This window comes from Dioscorea cayenensis, chromosome 5 (assembly GCF_009730915.1).
Source record: "Dioscorea cayenensis subsp. rotundata cultivar TDr96_F1 chromosome 5, TDr96_F1_v2_PseudoChromosome.rev07_lg8_w22 25.fasta, whole genome shotgun sequence".
Taxonomy (NCBI): Eukaryota; Viridiplantae; Streptophyta; class Magnoliopsida; order Dioscoreales; family Dioscoreaceae; genus Dioscorea; species Dioscorea cayenensis.
This window is the reverse complement of record NC_052475.1, coordinates 956,654-979,773: the sequence shown is the minus strand read 5'-3', so window position 1 is coordinate 979,773 and position 23,120 is coordinate 956,654. Positions and strand designations below refer to the sequence as shown.

At 33.3% G+C, this 23,120-nt stretch overlaps 3 protein-coding genes across 4 annotated transcripts; 1 reads left to right on the top strand and 2 right to left on the bottom strand.

Moving 5' to 3' along the window:
- Positions 1–2,410: 2,410 nt before the first annotated feature.
- On the bottom strand, positions 2,411–4,160 carry LOC120262275 (aluminum-activated malate transporter 1-like). Its single transcript, XM_039270365.1, has 4 exons — positions 3,847–4,160; positions 3,315–3,728; positions 3,088–3,185; positions 2,411–2,998 (listed from the first exon to the last, which is right to left on the bottom strand). The coding sequence occupies exons 1-4, from the start codon at positions 4,130–4,132 to the stop codon at positions 2,432–2,434; spliced, it is 1,365 nt and encodes a 454-aa protein (XP_039126299.1). The 5' UTR covers positions 4,133–4,160; the 3' UTR covers positions 2,411–2,431.
- An 8,178-nt stretch (positions 4,161–12,338) lies between these two features.
- On the top strand, positions 12,339–18,894 carry LOC120261025 (transcription factor LHW-like). Of its 2 annotated transcripts, none has more exons than XM_039268681.1 (10): positions 12,339–13,163; positions 13,632–13,838; positions 13,941–14,016; positions 14,695–14,736; positions 14,897–14,956; positions 15,364–17,223; positions 17,326–17,427; positions 17,796–17,936; positions 18,022–18,147; positions 18,342–18,894. In XM_039268681.1, the coding sequence occupies exons 1-10, from the start codon at positions 13,066–13,068 to the stop codon at positions 18,510–18,512; spliced, it is 2,883 nt and encodes a 960-aa protein (XP_039124615.1). In that variant the 5' UTR covers positions 12,339–13,065; the 3' UTR covers positions 18,513–18,894. The 2 variants fall into 2 exon arrangements, with proteins under 2 accessions (XP_039124615.1, XP_039124617.1); XM_039268683.1 differs by having other exon boundaries at positions 12,340–13,163; positions 13,635–13,838.
- Positions 18,895–19,736: 842 nt separating this feature from the next.
- On the bottom strand, positions 19,737–22,510 carry LOC120261436 (BEL1-like homeodomain protein 1). Its single transcript, XM_039269322.1, has 4 exons — positions 22,287–22,510; positions 21,326–22,114; positions 20,843–21,222; positions 19,737–20,735 (listed from the first exon to the last, which is right to left on the bottom strand). Exons 2-4 carry the CDS (start codon positions 22,103–22,105, stop codon positions 19,997–19,999), a joined length of 1,899 nt encoding a protein of 632 aa, XP_039125256.1. The 5' UTR covers positions 22,106–22,114; positions 22,287–22,510; the 3' UTR covers positions 19,737–19,996.
- Positions 22,511–23,120: the final 610 nt, after the last annotated feature.

Here is a 23,120-nt window from a genome sequence, read left to right as displayed (position 1 = left end):
AAAGTTGAATGGCTGATCAAAAACACATGAAATATTTATATATATTTAAAAAAAACACATGAAATAGTGGAAGAAGTATCTAGAGCAAACACTAACACCAGTTTAGTCTATTAACAACATGCATGAAACATTTGTCTTGCTGAGAAGGTGGATTCAAATCACAGCTCATATAGGTAGGCTCATATAGTATATATTTATCTTTAACACATAACTTATTCATATTTATTAAAAAATAAAAATAAAAAATAACGACGGATATGTAAGTGAAATTATGTACATAATTTTTTGGTTGTATAATAACTATATATATTTTTGGTAGTACACTACAAAAAAGTAGATGTGTGAAGTTAATTAAACTAATTATTATTTTTAATTATTATTAACTAAACTGATTGTGTTGCTATTTCATTTATGCTTTATAATTTAAGTTACTTGTATATTATGATTGAAAAAAAAAATGATTATCGATCTTTTGGAATTGGTTATGGTCTACTTCGCAGCCAATAATTTAGAATTACATATTATGTTATCAGTTTTATAAAGTTAGAAGAGAACAATATATTTTTTATATTATTTTGAAATATATATAAAAGAAAGTCAAAAAATTCATAAAATGAAAATAAAGATCATTATGATATCATCAGTCTAGAATTAATTAGCAGACCTCAAGCATTTTGAACGTACTCTATTTGTTTTATCAGAATAAATAAATAAATAAATAAATGAAGAAATATCTCAATCAGACAATATGAACAAAATGAATTTGAGATAAATAAATGAAGTAATATCTCAATCAAACAAATGAACCAAATGAATTTGTGGAAAAATGAGTAGCCCAACATACGTACCAATAAAAAAAATATATTAGAATCTTATTTTTGCATATTAAAAACATGATATAATCATGGGACCACCTTCACATCTGAATAATTGTAACTTTTTTCATTACCAAATGAGTAGTTGAGTGATCGATTTCCTCTCACAATATTAATTATTAATTGAGAGGGATAATTTGTACATTTATTTAAAAAATAAAAAATATATATTATACATCAATCATGAGGTAGCTTGTTAAACTTTTATTTCTACTTTTTTTAATAAAAATGAATAAAATTCAAATATTAAAGAAAAAAAAGAGAGAAAAATAATATTAATACAAATTATATTATCCATGCACTATGCACTAATGTAATTTTCTGATATAATTTGGGACATTTACTCTCAAATTAAATTGTTTAATTCTTGAGACCATAAAACATTTTGAAATTTCACATATTATGCAAATTATTTTTAGTATCTAAACTAATATAAGTTTCAATTGTATTTAATTGAATATATATATATATATATATATATATATATACTAATTAATGACTTATTAATCTATTGGCACAAGATCCCCAGCGTAAGAAGTTCATCTCTGCTGAGGTGACGGGTTTGAAACTTAATACACTTAAGGTGAGGTACATGTGTGTTGAGGAATTAATTTTACTCTTGTGCATATACCTCTGACTCGTAATTTGTCTATATTTAATTAAAAAAATGTAAATATATATATAGAGACGCACATAAATACATGTTTAATAAAAAGAAAATACATATATGTTTGTTAGAATAAGTTTAATTAATATTTTAGATATATTTGATCAGTTCAGAAATAATTATAACCTGATAATATTGGTATTAACAAATATCTTATATTTATACAAATATTAGTATCTACCAATTGAATAGTGTTGTATAATACAAATTTGATGATTTTCAGACGATAATTTCAAAAGTTTATTTATGGCTATTTTGAAAATATATTATTTTATTATATTTATATATTATTCTTATTTCATTTTTTTTCATAAGATTTCCATCCACAACTGTTATCCCAGCAACTACCTTATTTTGTCTTATTATTAGTACATAATTCATAATTTATTTTTTTCCGTGCACCAAAATTCTTTATCTTAATTCTTTTCTCTAAAATAAAAATATTTAATTAATTTAAAATTGATTTAAAAGCAATAATAAAAGTCAAAATCAAGTAGCTATTATTAAGTCTCACGTACTCAAAGATTTTTTTTTAACTTTAGTCAAACAAATAGAACATTGTCCACAAACTTAATTCTGGTCCATATTTAAGTCTATGACTAATTATATTTATCACATTTAAAAAAAAAACTTTTGTACCAAAAAGTAAAAAGCACGACATAAGAACAACAAAAAAGACGAAAAAAATATTATATACATGAATTTGAGTTAAATTATTCAAAATTTTACTTTGGTATTTTCTTGATAAAGAAAACATGAGATACAAATAAACATTAAAGATTAAAAAAAACCATAATAAACATAAGAAATCAATATAAGTTTTGAGGTAATAATAATAATAATAATAATTAATAATTATAATTATTATTATAATAATAATTATTATTATTCATTCATTCACAGTGATGGTTGTGTGTTGGCTCTCCCCATCGGCTAACGGCTTCACCATGGTTCTGTTAACAGCTTCATGGCTCTTAAAGCCAGCAAGCTGAGCCAATTCTTCAACGGATCCAACAATCTCTTTGGCACTCTTTGTGATCTCCCCAACCAATGACCCGATGGTCGCCACGTGTACGATTCCACCTTCTGCGCCGTTAGATAAAGCCATCTTCATCCTTTCGGCGGCTTCTTCAGCCGCAGCCACATGGAGCCGAGCCGTGGCTGGAGCCGACCTTGCTTTAATATCATTAGCCAGATCCGATAACGCCTTAGCGGTTTCTGAGCTCATGTCAGCGCAAGCGGATCGGATCTTACCATAGAGTTCCTCCGAGTCGGGTTTGGGTCTCGGGTTGGATCCGATAAGAGGTGCGGATTTATCAAGCGTTGTTATGAAGGTCGCCAAGGAATCCATTAAACATGCGCAGTGTCTTATCGAAGCTCCGATAACAAGGTACTGTTTCCACGGGTGCCAAAACCCGAATCCGCTATGTCCCGGTTCCCATTTTGCCAAATTAACCTTCAATTTTCCAAAAATTGCACATCATGAAATAATTCCTTTTTTTTAATAATAAATAAATAAATAGACTGGTTAATGACATTGCTTACCAGAACCTCTTCTGTAGCCTTAGAATTGAGAACACTCTTGTAACTCTGGAAATAGGACCTATCCACCAAGTCTTCCCCAAAGTACTTGTCCCTCATCCCTTAAAAAAAAATAAAATAAAAAATAAAATAAAAAAGTTATATATATATATACACACACACACATATATTCAAATAGGTACTTCTTTGATAATTAATTAAATAAATTAGATTATGGTTCATTTGCATACCATGTAAGAAGTTTGCAAGCTTGTCTAAGTTTGTGGAAGTTAAGTGATGAAGATCACCTCCTGCCCAAACAGGGAAAATAAAAATAGAAATACTAATACAAAGAGCAACTCCAAGTGCAATAGTGGAAAGCCTTTGGTGAGAGAATTCTATGATATCTTCCACTCTATAGCTTGAGACTGCCACAAGGCTGAATGTGAGTATGAATATTGTCACTCCATAGTCATATCTCTTCTTCACCTCTGGTATAAACCTAGAAAAGGTTGCCGCCGATGAGAAAAAGAAGACGAAGATACCGATGAGAATTGGTTCGCCTTTTTCACCGCAAAGTATTGCTATATGATGAGTTCCTAGCCCTAGTGCTCCGGCGAGTAATGTTGCAAAAGTTCTGTTTACACCCTTGCACAACGTACCACCTGTTCATGCATGCATGCATGCATTGTTGCATGGTCATGCAACAGCACGTTCATTAAGTCACAATATTATTAATTGAGATGAATGAATGAATGAATGAATATAGATATATATATATACCAACTGTGAATTCCATGACAACAGCCACAGTGAGAACAGCCCACATAGCTGATGAACCAAAGCCATCAAAGAGAGGAGTAACATAGTAGAAGATGCAGACCAATGTGAGTGTTAAGCCTACTTTGAAGGAGTGAAGAATTCTCCGGGGATCGTCTTCGCCGATCTTTTTCACCTTCTTGAACAACATGATCACCATTGTATGGAGCTTGTTCATGATGGTGATGAAACAAGACAACCATAAATAGAATCTATTAACCTTTTCACAACTTTCTTTCTCTACTTCCATGAAAAAATACTTGAGCTAGAGGAAAGAGAAAAAGGTAGAGAGAAAAAGTTATAGAATTAGAGTTTGATTGACGTTTCTCTTAAAGTGTATACATTCTTATATAGTGGAGAATGTGTGTGGTGATTGAGAATTAATATTAATTATTGAATTAATTATTTAATTTATAATTAATGTAAGAGAGATTTTTCAAGAGAGAAACAAGACGAGTTAATGTGGCAGTGGAGGCAACAAGTATTTTTTGAGATTTTATTCCTGTGGCTGAAAGTGAACATGCACTAGCTCTAGTTGCATATATGTTTTCAAGTTTGGATGCTGAAGGATGGCGACTTTTAAAAGGTACTTAGCTGTGACACCATAATTAATTGCCATGCATGCATGTCAAGGATCAAAATTTATATATATATCCATTTGTTTTTGATTCTTGACTTTTATTTTTTTGCAATTCAGATGAAAGTAGATTGAGTGATGTTTTTCTGAATCAGTTGTAAGAAAAAGAACATCTCAATTTGGTTTATATATATAAATATATATATATTTGCTTTTTATTCTTGACTTTTTTATTTTTTTGCAATTGATCATATGAAAGTAGATTTAATAAAATGGATAAAACCACAAATTTATTAAAAAAAGAAAACTAGGGAAAAACAAAAATACATAGTGGCAACAACAAACAAGATAAGCTAAAGAAGAAGGAAACTGATTTCCTCATCATGGATGAGAAAGACAAGTAATAGTGAAAATAAAACTAAGAAGAAGTAGGAAAATAAAACTGATTTCCTCATCAGGGATGAAAGTAGATTGAGTGATGGTTTTTAGAATTAGTTGTAAGAAAAAGAAATTCTTAATATGGTTTTAATATATATATATATATATTACTGTATTTCCTAGACCATATGTGGAGCAAAATATTTGACCTTCATCAAAGTCTTATAAATGTACTTGTTTTTAATCTGCAAAATGTCGTATGGCTTGCAATAATAGTCAATAATTCTAATTTAAACTCTTAAATTTGGTCTAAATGGGACATATTATATATGTTGAAAACCAAACTTAATTTTCCTTCACCCATTTGTTATTCAGAGAATAACAATGATGAGACATGCATGCATCATGCAGTGTCTCTCAATTGATATTGTTAGTAAATTAACAGCTAAGTAGCATAACTTGGCGGACAGCTTTTCAGTGCCTTTTTATTTTAATTTATTCTCATATTCCCCTCCATTGATCTCCTTAACATCCAAACCTTATCTTCTCTGATGCCAAGCTCTCCAGACAAGAACACAGCAGTGATTATTCGGTTATCGATCGATCAATTGATCGACAAACTTCTACACAGGAGAGATGCTATATGTAAATTTAAGCAATTCATCATATGAACCAGAATATGGGAATATATGCCAACAAAGTTGCATGTCTTCTTCTTCTTATCTCATTAAACGCATGCAATGTATATTATATTAATGTGATCACATGTTGATTAATTATGAACTTTCAAACTCCTAAAAAAGAAAACCAATGAATTTGATCATCCTAAGTGGAGTTCCTTTTGTGACATGGCCATTAGTATTGCCATGTCATAAACTCAAGATTTGATGAAGACATTCTTTAGATTTTTTAAAGGTTTGTATTACTTTTTGTTGTACTTCAAGGACAAAGATCATGACATTTCTAAAAAGCTCTTTTCCAATTTCCACCTTTCTAATCTTTCGTTTGATCAGGATCACTACTTAAACTTGCAAAGAATAACAGTTATGTGGCAAACAGACAACAACAACAACAACAACAACATAAAAGTGATAACATTTATAATCTTATAAATCTTAAATTAAGAGATCATTAGTGATGTTCTATTGATTGGCAACAAAAATATATCAAGCTTTATTTGGATTCTTCATGTTGATTAACAATTAGGCCTTTCAGGGAATAATTCTTTTCCTAATTAAATCTATATTCTAAGCATCATATGAGGATTTCTTGATTTGAAGTTTTATTCCACTACTCTCCAAGGTATGTATGTTGGCTAATCAAGTAGGTTTTTGGCTAGAATAAATTCATTGTTAAAAGATTGAATAATTGAGGCAGACTTTTTATTTATGTTTTGTCTTGATTTGATAAATTTGAGGAAAAATAGATTATGAAGGAAAATAGAAATGTTCCATAGCAAGTGGTTGAATGTTTTGGGCTATGAACTTAGTGGGCACAAATTAAAAGTAAATGAACTTGGGCTTTTCTTACATTTAATGTTTTCAATGAGACTTCATCCTTTGGGATAATGGATGCATTTTATCGAAAATTGTTCATTTAACAGAACATCTCAAACAATTAGCTTTAAATTTAACATATGTAACATAACATCAAAATATTAAAATTAAACATAAAGGCATGATCAATTCATTGAACACATCACACTTTTTTTCAGAATTTACTGTTTTATTCAGTAAAAAACTTGTTACAAGATATCATGTTTTATGGCCAAAACAAAATACTTATTTTTTTTATGTAAATAAATCACTCAAAATATATTAAAGACAAAACAATTACAAGTACAAAAATAAAAGATATGTAATACAAAAAAGTTGGATTGCACAAATTAAATCATTAAAAATGAATAGTTGCTTAAAAAGACCATCTATCTATGGCCGCCTTGTTAATTTGAAATATCATGAATTATTAATTGTGTCTTTGACTGTGGGAAAACCTTCACTAACACTGGAAGAGATGTATAAAAAATTATGACAGGGTTTGAAAATGATTACAAATTCTCTAGATTAAGAAATAAAATTAAATTACAAGAGAAAAAAAAACATGAGAGTTTGTGCAAATAAGAGAGATGTGCTTAAATGGAAACATAAAGTAGATGCTAAAGAAGCTTAACTCAAGACTAGTGGCATTAAACACATGGATTTAACCAAAACTAACAAGAAACAATGGTTTTTTTTATGGCATACTATGAAGTCTTTAAAAAAAAAGGTCCAAATATTTCAGAGATATAGAGAAAGAAATTCATCAAACAAATGATAATAAATATCTTTGATTGAAAGTGGTAGTGAGCACACACCAAAAGAAGTAGTAGTGGATAAAGTTTGAATGAATTGATTTTAAGATCTACATGTGATTATCATGCTGGCATGTTTGACAACAGTGACATTTGCTCTGGTCCTCTTAAACAAAGTAATCCACATCCTCATCCTCATCCTCATCCTCTCTCTCTCTCTCTCTCTCTCTCTCTCACTTTATTTGTGTTCCTTCTCCACTAAATACAAAATCTAAACAACACCCACTCTCTCCTCTCTGTTTTGAGGCTTGTCAATTGATATTCAAATTGTGATTAAACTTTTAATTAATCTAAGTGGGTAGATAACGACAAAATAAGAAAAGAAAAGAAAAGAAATCAATTGGAAGCAAGATTGGCCAAGCCAAATAGGGTCCATTATGATACACAATAAAAAGAAAAAAAAACATGAGGAAAATAAAGAAGATTGGGTGCTTCCTTCTTTAAATGTTTGTTTTTATAGCATGCTTCTTTAATGTGGCGACTTCATAGTTAAGTTTGCTCTACCCACCAAAGTACCAAGATAGGGTGGAATTAACTCAAAGTAGGGAGCATACTTAATTAGACCTAATGTTGTCTTATGGTATAATTAGAGATTATTAGTCAAACTTAACTTCTTTTCCTTATAAGATCCAATATCAATGATTCAATGTTTCACATAAAACAAATGTTTAATTAGTTTTTTTTTATGACTATTGTTTAAAGCAAAATAAAATATGACGGTCAATGAAATATTGATCATATAGATTTTCTATTATTAAAATATAAAATATTGCTTAAACAATCTAAACTTTATATAAAAATGAAGATGGGCACAAGATATAGAATAAGCTATTTTATATTAAAAAGAGGTGCATGGGTGTGCTATAAGAATACAAGGTGAGGTACAAGTAAAAAAGAAAAAGTGTATAGAGAGTCAAATCTTTCTGAAGATGACAGTTGAAAAAAATCAAATCAGTCTTTTCTGGCCACTCTCAAAAATTTAATCTTAAAAGTCTCTAATCGAGGTTGCTATGAAGGACTTACCTCCATTGCAGTAGCAGATATACAGATAAAGTTAAAGCTATATTTGATAACTGTGACGTCATCTCTTATTTGAGCTTTTAGATTTCCTAAGGTTTGGTGGACTTTGAAATATAAATTCACGTACTAAAGTTAAAAAAAAAAATTACAATAGTAACTTGGTTGAATTTATGTGGGGCAGGGATAACATGATGATGAATGTGATTATTAAGCATACCTATCCTTTTGGTCTAGTCACTCACAAATCATCCAAAAGTGACATTACAAGCAAAATTTTGAGTGGTGTGAATACTAGACTGAATTAGTTAGTTTAATAAAATCACCAAAATCAACAAAAACAAATAAAGAAGAAAAAAAACAACAAGAGTATTAAAATTTAATTTGGGTGGTGCATATAATTGGAAGAATGTATATATAGATTATTAATGGTAAAGATTCTCACAAAGATATGCTGTCTTTAGGGGGGCCAATAGGTGGAGAGCTTAGTTTCTCCTTGTTTGTCTCTTTGGTGTTGGTGTTCCATTGTCTTTCATGATGGAGAATGATGAGTGACGCACTCCAATCCAGCCAGTGACAAAGAGATAAAAGCCTGTCCCTGCAAACTTGTCTACTTTTTTCCCTCTCTGTTCCTTTCATACTTCCACACAATCCCTCTAATTTCTTTTTATATATATATATATATATATATATTTTACTATGCTTTTTTAAGTTCTCCTACTTTAATTTAAGTCTTTTTAATTATTTTACTCTTTGAAAAATAAATACAATTAAGTCCCCCGTATACTCTTTGAACATACCAATTAATAACTTTTATTGTTCATACATTCTATGGTTCATACAAAAGATAAAAAATTTGTATTATTTTCTTAAATTGTGTATATTACAATGATTATTATTGATGAATTGTGTAAAAAATTAATTATTTTTATGATTTAGTACAGTTTTGGGGGACTAAATTGTATTCATTCAAAGATGAGCGGGATTATTTAAATCAAAGTATGAGGACTAAAAAAACATAGTGAAAAAAAAATATAATTACTAACTTGGATATTCTACCATATATATATATATATATATATATATATAGAGAGAGAGAGAGAGAGAGAGAGAGAGAGAGAGGGAGAGAGAGAGAGTTTCTAAGCAGTGAATGATAGATATATAGGGAAAAAAACATAAATCATTAGAATGTTAATAGTCCAATTGCTAAGAGAGTAATCACCTCTGCAATATAAGCATAACAGTTTATTTTTTAGTTACCTATAATATAAGAGTAATAGTTTATTTTTTGCTTAAATAGAAGGTCAAGGGTGTTTTTTTTTGGGAAGAGGAGCAGGGCGAACCCACTAGAGACCTCAAAAACGTGCACAAGCCTCGGTGGAACAAGTGGGGACGAGACCGCGCTCACATGGGCGCAAGAACCACTCGTACACAACCGCTATTCACAACTCCCAGAAATATGCTCTCAGCCGAGAATTGAACTCTCACCACTTTGTGAGAGCTCTATCGGCGACCCGTGTACCAATAGACCCGCAGGTCATTGGCAGAGGGTCAAGGGTTTGATTCTCTTTTAATATAATGGTTGAGGGTTTGAGACTTGCCCACATTTTAAACAAAAATAAAAAAAAATGATAAGAGGGTGATTAATCGCAAATAGTTGAATTATCCGCTTTTGATTTGGAAGGGAGATGTAATAGTAATTATTTTGTTGTACCCTATAATTATTTTAGATTTTTAAAAATATTATTTATTAATATTTGTTTTTAGAGTTTATGATTTAAATTTTATCTTACGTAATTTAAAAAAATTAATTGTGTGAGCAACAAAGTTAGGCAAAGACCAATATCATCAATTATAGATTAATCTGACTTGTAATTGATTTAAGATTTATTTAACATATTTATTTAAAACTTATTATAATGAAATTAACTTTATCAAAATGAGTTGACGCTATTGTAACCAAGTTTCAATATAGTGAAATCATCTTCTTTTTCCCTATTAGTGATTTTTCTTTATTTTAGATTTTAATCTAAAATTTATGTGCTATTGTCTTTTTTTTTATATAGTTATTTATTTTTATTTTAAAAAAACATAAAAACTATATTTAATAGACATGAAATAATAATAATAATAATAATAATAATAATAATAATAATAATAGTAATAATATCACTTGGGGAAAGCTTATTCAATGGAGATTAACCATCAAATCACATATATTAATAAAGTTGAATTGAGTTAAAATAAAATAATAATTGATTTGACACATGTTCCTTTCACAGTCGAAGAACAAATATAAGAAAAAGAAAACCTTAAGATATCCACATATACATGAGCCAAAATAGAGAATTTAGATGTGCTAGGTGGAGGCCTTCTATTGGCGGCCATTGATCACCCTTTTTTTTCCTTTTAGTCTTGCTTATATTTTTATTTTGAAATGATAGCTAATGGTGCTGTTTTTGTTTTACTATAAGTTTCACTTTTAATAGACGTTTTAGGTTTGTATTTTGTTTACTTTCAGTTGTCACTCTATTTTGTTCATATTTGTTAGTTTATACTTTATTACTCTATTTTTTTAATATGTTTATGATTTTATTCATTTCATTAAAAAAATTTGTAAATATATATTATAAAAATAGAGAATAATAGAATAAGACAATGAACATTAAAAAAAAACCAATGGAGATTAAAAAACAAGTTGACATAGAAAAGCAAAAAAACGAAAATGACTAGATGTAATGTTAGACCAAAGAAAACAAAAGGTACAATGGATTAAGACAAAAAAGACATGCGTGAAATTTGATTTAAGTTAAAGTCCACTGTTTGAATAGTCCAAGATTAATCACAAGCAATATAAATAAATAAAACTATATATATATATATATATATATCAAGAACAAGAGGAAGAAGAAGAAGAAGAGGTGGCACATTGATGTACACCAATCCAAAGTGCCTTTCTTTTTCTCCAACTCCCCCTTAACTTTTTGACCTTTTTAGCTCTCCCCTTCCCTTGCACTCTTGTTCACCTTTGCCTTGTGACCACCTTGTCTATATATATTATATATATAAGTAAAAACATTTGGAGTTGGATTCTCATTTGCCAAAAAAGAAATAATAAAATAATTTATTTATTTCAATTGAATCTTGTGTTTTTTTTAATTTATATGTAATATAAATATATTTAAGTTTAACTTTTAGGATTTTTTTTTTGTTTTGATGAGAATATTATTATAGGCAATAATTAGATAATGAGCATGTTAACTCGGGCACTGAAGATTGAGGATTCGATTTTTTTTTAGGATTTGGTATCTTTGTAATACATGATTTGTCCGTATTATTAAAATAAATAAATATTTGTTCCATCACATGTCACTTCAATTTGTTAATTTAATTTATTTTATTTATGAGTATTTTTATAAAAAAAAATAATTTTTATGGGTCCTCAACTTGGATTACGATGATCTATATATATGGGTCTAAACTTCTGAAGAGTTAATTCTTATATTGAAATTTGAATTCTTGTCAATTTTTTTTCCTCCCCAAAAATTAGGAGTTAGTACTACTAACCACTCAAGCTAAGTGCCTCACATTTTTTTTTGTAATTTAGATATACTTTAAATTTGGGTATTTGAATTTTGTTTAGTGGATATAACTATCAACATAACAAAAAATTTTAAAATAAAACATTTAAAAAAATTATAAAATCAAAGGTTAAAAAAAAAAATACAAAAATTCGTTAATTAAGAATGTTCTAATATTTCAACGATTTTTCTTTTTTATTTTTCCCAGTATAATATTAACATGGATATTAATCCTAATGATAGACCAATCTTCTTATTATCACACTAACAAAAGAATATAAATTATACAGTGCCACAAAAATATTAGTTTTTCATTCAACAAATGAAATAAAAATAAACTAATATTTTTTTGATAATTTATAATAAAATTACATCTAATAAATATAAATAAATGAAATCATCTTTTCATTAAAACCAACCAAAAATGGGCTATATCCACAAGTAGAGATACCCCAACAATGACTACATGGCCTCTAAAATTTCCTATTTATTTATTTATTCATTTTTTTAAAAAATAAACTAATTATTTAATTTTGAAATTACCCCGCTGCACTAAACGACAAAAGTTATGGCAGGGACCGTAAATTTCCCAAAAGCGTCTCTTAGTTCGATGCACTCTCGCGCTGCTAAACCTACACCAGCAGCGAAGAACTCGTTTCCCAATCAAGTGCCAGGGGAAACGCGGTTTCAAATATCCGTTTCCGCGGGAAACTGATGGGTTTCATTCAATTGTTCCTGCGGAACAACGTAACACAAATCCAAATGTTTTAGTGAGAGAGAGAAAGAGAATTCTTTAGTGGCACAAACGTTGAAGCGGTGAAGTGACAGTGTGGGAAGAAAGAGAAAGACAAAGAGAGAGAGAGAGAGGAAAACTATTCTTTCTCTAGAAACTATTCTCTCTCTAGAAATAATCTTCCCGTAATGCCCCTCTAATGGCGGAGGGAATGATGGGTGGCCGCGGGACTCGTGCCTGATTCTCATTTCCAACAAAAGGTCTCGTTTTCCTCTGGCGTTTTGTCCGATGGATGGCCGGAGTTCGGTGGTGGAGGAGGGGAGCGCGGTGGTTGGGAGGAAGAGGAGTGCGGGATTGAGAGCTAAGCAGGCTGGCAGGGCGTCTTGCCGTGGGAGCTGAGAGTTATGGCCTTGTTTACCTAGTTGTTTGCTTTCCGTTTCCTCTCTTTACCTCTCTGTCTGTCTCTTTCTCTCTCTGTGTGTCTGTGTGTGTGTGTGCTGGACTTGAATCGTGGTTTTGCTTGCTGATCGATTTCTACGCGTAGCGAATGGGGTTTTTGCTCAGAGACGCGTTGCGACGGCTCTGTGTTGAGATCGGGTGGTCATACGCGGTTTTCTGGCGCGCGATCGGCTGCCGAAATCCGAAGTGAGCTCTTAATCAACTTTGTTTTGTTTTGTTTTGTTTTCGGTTTATTTACCATCTCTTTATTCTGTTTTTGAGGTTTTTGGATGAGGATTAGGGTTTTTGTTTAAATTGATTTTGATTGCTAACTCTGTGGGAATCTGGTTGAATTTGATAGGGTTTTAAAAAAAATTATTGAAGTGTGATAGTTACGCTTTTGTTTCGTCATATTAATTTTTGTTTTTGTATCAGTAACTGGTAAAATCACACTTGTTGCCTTTGCTGAAAAAGTATGATCTTTATGGTTTAATTTGAGGATTGAAGTTTCTTAGCTTTTCCTTTTTCTAGAAAGATAGTTATGGTGTCTGATGTGAAAAAGCTGCAATCTTTGTGAGAAGATTAGCTTGGAAAATGTCTTTCTTTAGTTAGGCATGGTATCAGATTTGGAGTTATTTGGATTTGAAACCTCTTTTTTTTTTCCTTGAAATTTAGCAGGAAATTGGTCTGGGAGGATGGACATTGTGAAAGGTTGCCTAGCATTTCGGGTTTTGATGCAATGGATATGCTACTCAAGGAGAAGGGTTTGACTAGAGGGTCTGCAAATGATTGGTATGCTGAGATTGAGAGTCAGGCAGAGGATAAACTTGGCATGTTGTTTAAGAAGATGATGGTATCTCAGGTTCATGTGGTTGGAGTGGGGTGTGTAAATTGTTCTTCTTGTCCTTTTCTGTCGGATGGTTCTTCTTTTTGGCTGTGTATATTGTTTGCGGAGGTAATTTAGTTAGTGTTGCTGTCTTGCAGGGTGGTCGGGCAAGCTGTTCTTACAGGACACCATCAATGGATTCTCCGGGATATGCTTGGGTTATCCTCATCTGATGTATGTGACTTTAATTTTTTGCACCAATTACTTATATTTTCTTCTAGAGAATTATTCTCATAAAATCTTTAAAGTATAGGCAGATTTTAAAATAAATAGTTCCTTTAAATGAGCTTTCAGTTGTGCTCAACGCCTGGGCACATCCTTTACTTCTCTTAATTAGTAGCACTTGTGCCTGCTTGTCAAAAAAAAAAAATGTTTCAAGAGTTAGCTAAAGTTTGTAAGGTTGCAGATAATATTGTGAACTTCTTTATATTGGTAATCTTGAGATCGAAAAACAACAATGTGGATGTTGGGAGCACCTGTGGAGTAATTTGGTACCTTTTTATACGCATGGTGACTGGCAAATCAAACTATTGGAAGTATTATAGCATTTAATCTATGATTTTCTCTAAAAAAAAATAGATGCTGAATGGTTGAAAATTTGAAAAGAAAGCATAGTCATTGTCTTGACTCAAATGTTGTGTATGAGTCAAGCAGCTGACTACGATTTTACAGTATAATTGTCGGTTATGGTTTTTCTATTAATTCTAAGTTTTGAGAATAGCCTACAGTTAGCAAAGTTTAGTTCTTTAAAATTTTCAATTATCCCTTACTTTAGTCTGAAAAACAGGCAGTGTTAGTTGATTAGGCAAAATTCAACAGGATATTCATCTTCTCTTGGTTCTCCTTTTGTAGATCTCAGCTGAGATGAAGGCCCAGTTTCTTGCAGGCATACAGGTCAGCTAGCTTTGTTTTTTTCCTTTGTTTCTTCCTTAGCATTTTCTTCTTTTTCTGTTTCATGTGTTAATCATTTATTTTATAATATCCTGTTATTTTAAATAAAAAATAATAATATCCAGTTCCTACTCACAAATTTTTAGAGCTGTTTGTTATGCAGACAATCGCAATCATTCCTGTGCTTCCATTTGGTGTTGTGCAACTGGGATCTACCCAAATGGTAAGTGATCTTCTCAGTGCGTGCCTTCAAAAAAAAGAATGTGGATTTCACGATTCTTAAACTTTTTAAAACAGTTAGAATATTATATCGTTTTATATAAGAGGCCCTCATATACATTTATTTAGAAATTAGGTCCAAAAAAAAAAAAATCAGGGCCTATTCCTTTACCATGGTGTCTTATGTGGTGCCAATTATTGGCAAAAGTCCCTCATCATGGTGTGCCATTTTTGCTTTTGTTAATCTAAAGCACTTCAAAAGCTAGTCCTCCAAACCCAAATACCCTATTTTTTCTTGAACTCACAATTTTGGTTTAGATACAATTTGCTCTCTAAGATGAAGAGCGGACTTCTTCAAATTGTCATTATCAAATGTATTTGATTGCTGCCTCTGCCTCTTATATTTTGCAGGTTATTGAGAATATTGGGTTTATAAACCATGTGAGGTGTTTATTTGCGCAGCTGGGGAGTGTGTCAGGAACCTTTACATCTGATGTCACTCAAAAAGCTTTTTGCAAAAACAGCATCGTACAGGCATCACCTGCAGTACCAGACTTCACTTGCCTGTCTGGAGAATTCGGTGCTCAAGCTGTTAGTTCTCTACCTGCTATTTCTGGTAGAGTCTTTCCTCAGCCTGACCAAAGAAGTACATCATTAAGAATTGCTGAACAGCCATGTGGTTCCACATCTGTGGACTTCAATGTCAAGTCAGATTCTGGAGTATCTAAAGTCACACTTGCTAACATGGCAACTGCAGCCACACAGGCGATTCACAGTAAAATGTTGCTCCAAGACAGTGAAACTATTGCTAAACCTGGCCATCCGAATAACCAACTAGAATGTCATGCTTCTAAAGCTCAGGTATCGCCAATTGATCCCCGTAGTAGATTTAATCGGAAGGCGTTGGAATATAGTTCGTGCTCGGGTTTTGAGAATAATTCTTTAGCTGTGACTTCAGATGTATATTCAAGTAGCTTAGCGGTTTCTGGGAAGCTACCCACTCCATCTAATAGTGGTCTGCTAGAGAAAAAGTCAACAATAAGTAACAGTGAATCAGTTCAAACTAGGTCTAGTAGATCCAAGAGCTCCTATCAGCAAACAGGTTCTGATGTTGGATCATTTTATGACAGAAAGGGGCAATTTTCTGGACATGCTTTTGGAGAAACTAGCTCATTTCCTACTGACTTTAAGGTAAAGGTAAAGACTTCTCATGATAATCCATCTGGTAATGGGAGAAATTTTATGACGAACAACAAGATAAATAATTTATATGGGAAGCAAGTGATATCAGAAGACTCCATGTCTACACATTTCATGGAGAAAGATTTTCAAAAGATAGTTGCTGCGGGAAAAAAAGATTCAGGGAATGATCTAGTTCAATGTATTGATGTCCTTCCTGCTGAATTCGGTAAATATGGCGCTTCCTATGACCCTCTTGGTGCTCTGTCACAATCAGATTGTTGGACAAGCAGCTCCAATCCTTTGGAAGAAAAGCAAAGGTTCTTGAATGGTGAATCCATTGTGAACAGTCAGCAAAAGTTTCTGGAGGAACCATGTTGTATGGGTTTATTGGATGGGAAATCTGCAAAGCTTATACAATCTGGTTCTGGAAATGATCTCTTTGATGCATTGGGCATTCAATACAAAGCAGGCCACTGTAATGTTCATGAATTAGATACTGATGTGTCCACTTGTATTACTTCATTGGATACAGGCCCCTTTTTTGATTCACTGAATCATGAGAATTCCTGTACTGATATTTTCTTAGATAATTATCACGACCAGCTATTGGATGCAGTTGTCTCAAAAGCCAAGTCTGGTGCCAAACAAAACTCAGATGATGATGTCTCTTGTAGAACTTCAATAACAAATATCAGTAGTTCTTCATTTCGTGGGAGCTCTTCTGCATCTGGTTGGGTCGCATCATCAGGGCAGACAGGCACCAACTTTTCGGGTCGCCTACCAATGCTATCGAAGTCAGAACCCGCAATTTATAACACTGGCAAGTCTGCTTGTGGCAGTGATAAAACTGAAGAGTGCTCCATGAAGAGTGAGCCTTGCAGAACTCCAATCATTCCGTGGATGGACAATGGCCGGAACATTAAATCTGGTAGAGCATCAAGTGCTCAATGTAAACGAGTGGATGATATTGGTAAATTGACAAGAAAGAGAGCTAGACCAGGAGAAAGCCCTAGACCTCGCCCCAAAGATCGCCAGATGATACAGGACCGTGTCAAAGAATTGCGTGAAATTGTACCTAATGGGGCAAAGGTACTGCTTTTGCTGCCATTTCATATCTCATTTTCAGCTTGAAAATTTCTTGTCCTTAGGAGTGTGAAGTATCTGACTTTACATTGTTATTTGCGCAAGCAGTGCAGTATAGATGCATTACTTGAAAAGACCATCAAACACATGCTTTTCTTGCAAAGTGTCACGAAGCATGCAGACAAGCTCAAGGAAACCGGGGAGCCTAAGGTATGTGTTTGTAGGAGGAGTTTGCATATTTATTCTGTCTGGATTGTGAGTGGTTTAGTTTTTTTTTTTGTTTTTTTTTTTGGTGCAACAGTAAATGATTTACCCCTTTCCAGAGAAAACCGTTTGTCTTTTGTCAGTCATGCCTTGTGTTTTGCCTTTGGATCAGGGTTCTAGGTTTCTAATTAATCTTGTTATACCAGAATAACTAGGTTCTAGTGCTATTATAGTTGAGACTTTAGGTTGCATCTGGTCTGGTAGGATATATATGATATGATTTGACCATTGAAAAAATGCACCCTAAACTGACTTTGTATCAGTCATAAGCCTACTGTATCTTGGATGGAAAACGTAATTCTCTGTTTGTGCAGATCATCAGCAAGGAAGGTGGCTTGCTTCTGAAGGACAGCTTTGAGAGTGGCGCGACTTGGGCATTTGAAGTTGGTAACCAGTCCATGATATGCCCAATAATTGTTGAAGATCTGAACACACCTCGTCAAATGCTTGTGGAGGTAAGCTTCATTTCATCAGTTCTCATTCCATTCCTAGTTACTCAATGCCCAACAATGCCCAGTGTATCTCTCCACATTGTTGCAGATGCTTTGCGAAGAGCGTGGCTTCTTTCTGGAGATTGCTGACTTGATTAGAGGAATGGGACTAACCATACTGAAAGGGGTAATGGAATCCCGTGACGATAAGATCTGGGCGCGCTTTGTTGCTGAGGTACACTACTATCTTTATTCTTAATTTGGAAATTTCATAACCCATGGATTTTTAAATCTAATTTTGTTTATCTTGTCGGTTCCCAAGTCTTAATTCCTATCCCCTTGAACCATTTGAACTTGATGAAACAACTTGCATCGATCTCTGATTATATTATTGTACATATAAATTCCAAGTGTGATGTGTGATTACAGGCAAATAGAGATGTGACGCGAATGGAGATATTTTTGTCACTTGTTCATTTGCTTGAACCAACCATGGGAAGTCACATAACACCTGCAGGTGTTAACAATCTTGCAACGCGGCAAATGCCAGCTCCGCCTTCTTCCATGCCGGCTACTGTAATTTCTGATAGTTTGGTTTGAACACTCCGGTTGTTGTTTCGCCACGAATGCTAAGAGCAGGATAGTTTCGCCTGCTGTGACTAACATTCCGGTGATGGACCTTTTTTCTCCGACTGACTTCGAACTGACCACAGAGGGAGCTTCGAAAGCTTTGAAATTTAAGAACCTCGTCTGACTGTACATTTGCATGCTGATTGTCAATCCTCTTAATTAAATTCAGTTTGGGGATTGTATTTTTGGCTGTTTTATTGAGTGTGTTGTTGGTTCAGGAGTAGATTGTATTTTTCTTGTGGTACACTATTTAGTACCACAGATGTAAAAAAAAATGAGCAGACATGAAGTATTTATTAGTCAGGACAAGTTGTGTAGTTGATTCTTCTACCAATTTTTGGTTTCCTCTTCATCATGTTCTCTTTATGTGTGCATGAATAAATTAGTCAAAAAGCCGTTTTGGGGTAATACTTTTTCTGAAACACAAATATTTTTTAATCATATCATAAAAAAATTAAGCATAATTTCTAAATCCAATAAAACCAATCTCATCATCACAGTGTATCTCTATTATAAAGATAAAAGAAAAAAAAATCATAATTTTGTAAATTCCTAGCAAAATTTTATTGATCATATTTAATATAGAGTCATGCTTGAGATTATAATTAATTCTTTTGGAGTTTTCTACAGCTAAGAACTTTTTATTTATTTATTTATTTATTTATTTATTTATTTATTAGGAATGGAGATAATTGTGACTTTAGTCTAGATAGAAGACTAATCAAGGAGGTGCTTATCCAAAGCTTTATTTAATTTTCTTTTATTAAAAGATTGTGGAGGCAAAGCAAAAACAAGCAAAGTGGGCAAAGTCCCATTGAATTAGAAACAAAACCTTTGCATCTCTCTCTCTCTCTCTCTCATCTGTCTTTTTCCCTCCCCCCCAACCATCCCAAAACCAAAAACAAAAGTCCCTGTGGGTCCCCCTCTCTCCATGGCCCCACCATTAATAACTCCAAACCAACAGCTCCCATACCTTTCCCCTTGTGAATTATTGCTCTCCATTGCCTCACCAAACACTTAAAATAATATCACAAGATGCACAACAAATGCCACACTTCTATCCACATGTTTCAATTCAAAGATAAACATTTTCATTGATAGAATGGGTCTTTGTCTATGTCCTTCTTTGACAAACAATAGAAACTTGCATTTATATAATATATATATATATATATATTTAAAGATGGTCATTTGTCATTTTTTTTTATTTTTCTCATGTTATTAAAGAAGTGAAATAATATACAATCCCCAAATCCTAAACTACACCAATCCCAAACACCAATGGTATCCCAATCTATCTATCTATGTATCTATCATGTATAAAACCTTTAATCAGAAACTATCTTCTATACACTCTCAATGACACTAGTTTTACTACTATACAAACACCCTAAATACACACTTACTTAGTATATAAAACTTTACCTATAGCTGGTGCTGAAACTTTCTTTAATTCAAGCAACAAAGTCTGGCAACAATTGAGCAGCGAACCTCTTTCTGTTCTGCATGTTCATGTTCTCATAAGCATTTGAAGCATGCACTACTGTTTGATTACTGTTGTTGTTATTGAGACTGCAGAATTCACTGCTTGGATTAATACTCTCAGTTGAAAGATGATAAGCTTGTTGTGCTCCTCCTCCAGATAAAGAGATGCTATCACAGTGTGGTAAGCCAAGAGTGAGAGCAACTCCATTGCCGGAAAACCTCGGCGTGTAATCTCCTACTTGATATGCATCGAAACCGCTTATATGATTCACCGTTCCAGCAGCGGCGGCGATTAAAGAGTATCCGTTTTGATTGTGATCACCGGAGATGGCTAATTCATGATTAATTCTTGCTTTTTTGAGCTTGGGTTGATGCATCATGGCCTCACTGTCATTGTAAACAGCTTGGTTTGCAACACTTGCTGAGATTGATGGGCCATTGGATTTGATACTCTCTGTTTGGTCTGTCCTTGTAGGACTATTGATGTTGCTCTCTTGATTAGTTGCTGAATTTTCATTGCCTTCACTCTTGCTTGTCTTCTGATCTTCTCCATTGTTATGTTCTTGTTCCTTTGTTTCCTCTAAATACATCTCCTCCACCATTGGCTTCCAAAGCCTCACTCTTGCATTGATGAACCAGTTAGATACTTGGCTTCTTGTCAATCCTGTTTGTTTCGCAAGCATAATCTTATCTGAATCCTTCGGATACCTGCAAAAACATTATATATATATATATATATATAAGAAAATTTCATTGGATGACAACGCTGCTGTTGAATTCTAATTAAATGATTAAGTTTTAGTTGTAAGACTCACGGATGAAGGAAGTGTTCGAAAAGCCAAGCCCGGAGAACCGAAACAGAGCGTTCCGGCAATCCTCGCTGCGGTCTCCAAGCATTGTGTTGTATCATTCCGAGCTGCTGCAGTGCACGCTGTTGTCTAAGATGATGATCAACAAACCTTAGTCTTGATCCACCTTCACTCTTAGACCCTACTAAACATTCATCTTCACCCAAATTCTTGCTTGTTGCTTTAATTTGACCGGAGATGGCATCTCTCAGGCACCGGAATTGCTTCGATATCGTCTGCAAAGCCAGCGCCGTGTAAGTCCTCGCAGAACCAGGTCCGGCCACTGCTTCAAAACTCGAAACCACTACTTGCACTTGGTGATGATATTGTCTGTATCTCTGCTCCACCTTCCATTTATTTATCATATAAAAAATAATCAATCAGTAAATTGAAAATAAAATAAAATAAAATTATATTAATAAATAATTAAAAATCATCATAAACTCTTACTTCATCTAACATGTTCACAAGCTTGGCTTTCTTCATCTGAAGTTCTTGTCTTTCAGCAGTGCTAAGATCACACCCTCTTTTCATACTTGCTTCACCTTCACAATTGTCTTCAGATTCTCGATGAGCTTTCATCGAGTTTTTTGAACCTCCGGCCTTGACCATGCCGATGTCATTCTTAACAAACCCTTTGCCCACACTAACAACTTCATCTAACAATTGTTGTGCCACCTTTAAGAATTTAGAACCCATTAAGACGTTCTGCAAGCTTGGCATGCAGTTTGAAGTCACCGAAGCCGATGTGGTGGCAGCAGTACCACCACCGGAGACTCTAACTTCTTCGGTGATCTCCGGCAACGGTGAAGGCACGTCAGGCTCCGGCACATAACGATAAACCGTTTGCTGAGGAGATAAACTTAGAGAAAGACCTTGTTGAGCTAAAGGCATGGTAGAGTTCCGACGAGCACCGAAGGAGATGTCGATGGAGTTATTGGTTGGTGCAGGTGTCCAGAGGTTGTAGTGAAGACGAGGGTTGGAATCCGGTGAAGGGATGGCCGCCGGTGGTGGCGTCGTTGTGGTGGTGTTGTGTTGGAGTGGGATGCCAACTAAGTGTTGATGAGGTTGGTTGCTCATTGGATTGATGGAGTTCAAGGAAGGGTTGAGAAGCACCATGTTCGCCGGCGCCGCCGTGTCAGCATAGCCGACATAGCCTGGGTTCATTAGATACAGTGTCTGAAGACTCTCCGATTGCATCTCCGGCGCACCATGAAAGAAGGTCGCCATTGTTTATACCTTTTAAAATTTCAAGAATTCAAAGTGATTGCATGCATAGATGAAAGCAAATTATCACGTACAAATATATCTATATCTTTATATTATATATATATATATAAATTAAAAGGAAAGGAAACATCATAATCATAAGATATAAACTAAAAGAAACTGAGTTTTCAATGAGAAATACCTTGAGAGATGTGATAACAATGAAGATGATCTTCTTCTTTTCTTTCTCTCTCTCTCTCTCTCAAAGAGATTGCTTGTGTTATATATATATATATATATATATGTGCGTGTGTGTGTGTGTGGATATATGGATGGATATATGAAGAAACCCTTGTCAGAGTGTTGTTCCTGCAACTCCCATCTCTTTCTTTCTTTCTTGCTCTTGTTCTCAGAATGAAAAAGGAAAAGAAGTAAAGAGAGTGCTTAAAAGGAGTAGAAAAAAGATGCCCATCTTTCACCACTATTATCCACTCACAACCCCACACTCACACCCACACGCCATCTTTTCCTTTCTCTTTTTATTATTATATAAATATTTATTCCATTTTTCCTCTTAAAGGTATGGTTTACCAGTTTTACTATTTACTAACTTAAACTATTTATCTTATCACAAACACAGCTAGCTCTTGTGCACCTACGAGTAGATCAAAAGAGGGTGAAGTCTCTGTTGATTTGACCCTCCCCTTCCCTTTCCCTCCCATCATTGGATAGTTATAAAAATATATAATATTATATACTGGTTAGATATGTATATTTATATTTATAGAGAGTGTGAAAGAACTGACAGAGGTGTCAGAGTGGAATAAAGCAGTTTAAGAACTAGGAAACGTCTATTTCTTATATTAGACCTGCTTGATTTATAATAACAACCATATCAAGCATCAAACATATGGTAATCTATCTATACCTTTATTATTTTTATTATTTATTAATTCTTCACATCTATCTCTTTTTGAGGATTTTGATAAAACAATTGAATTCATCCAAGCAACACAATCAACCAGGAGAGTTTACA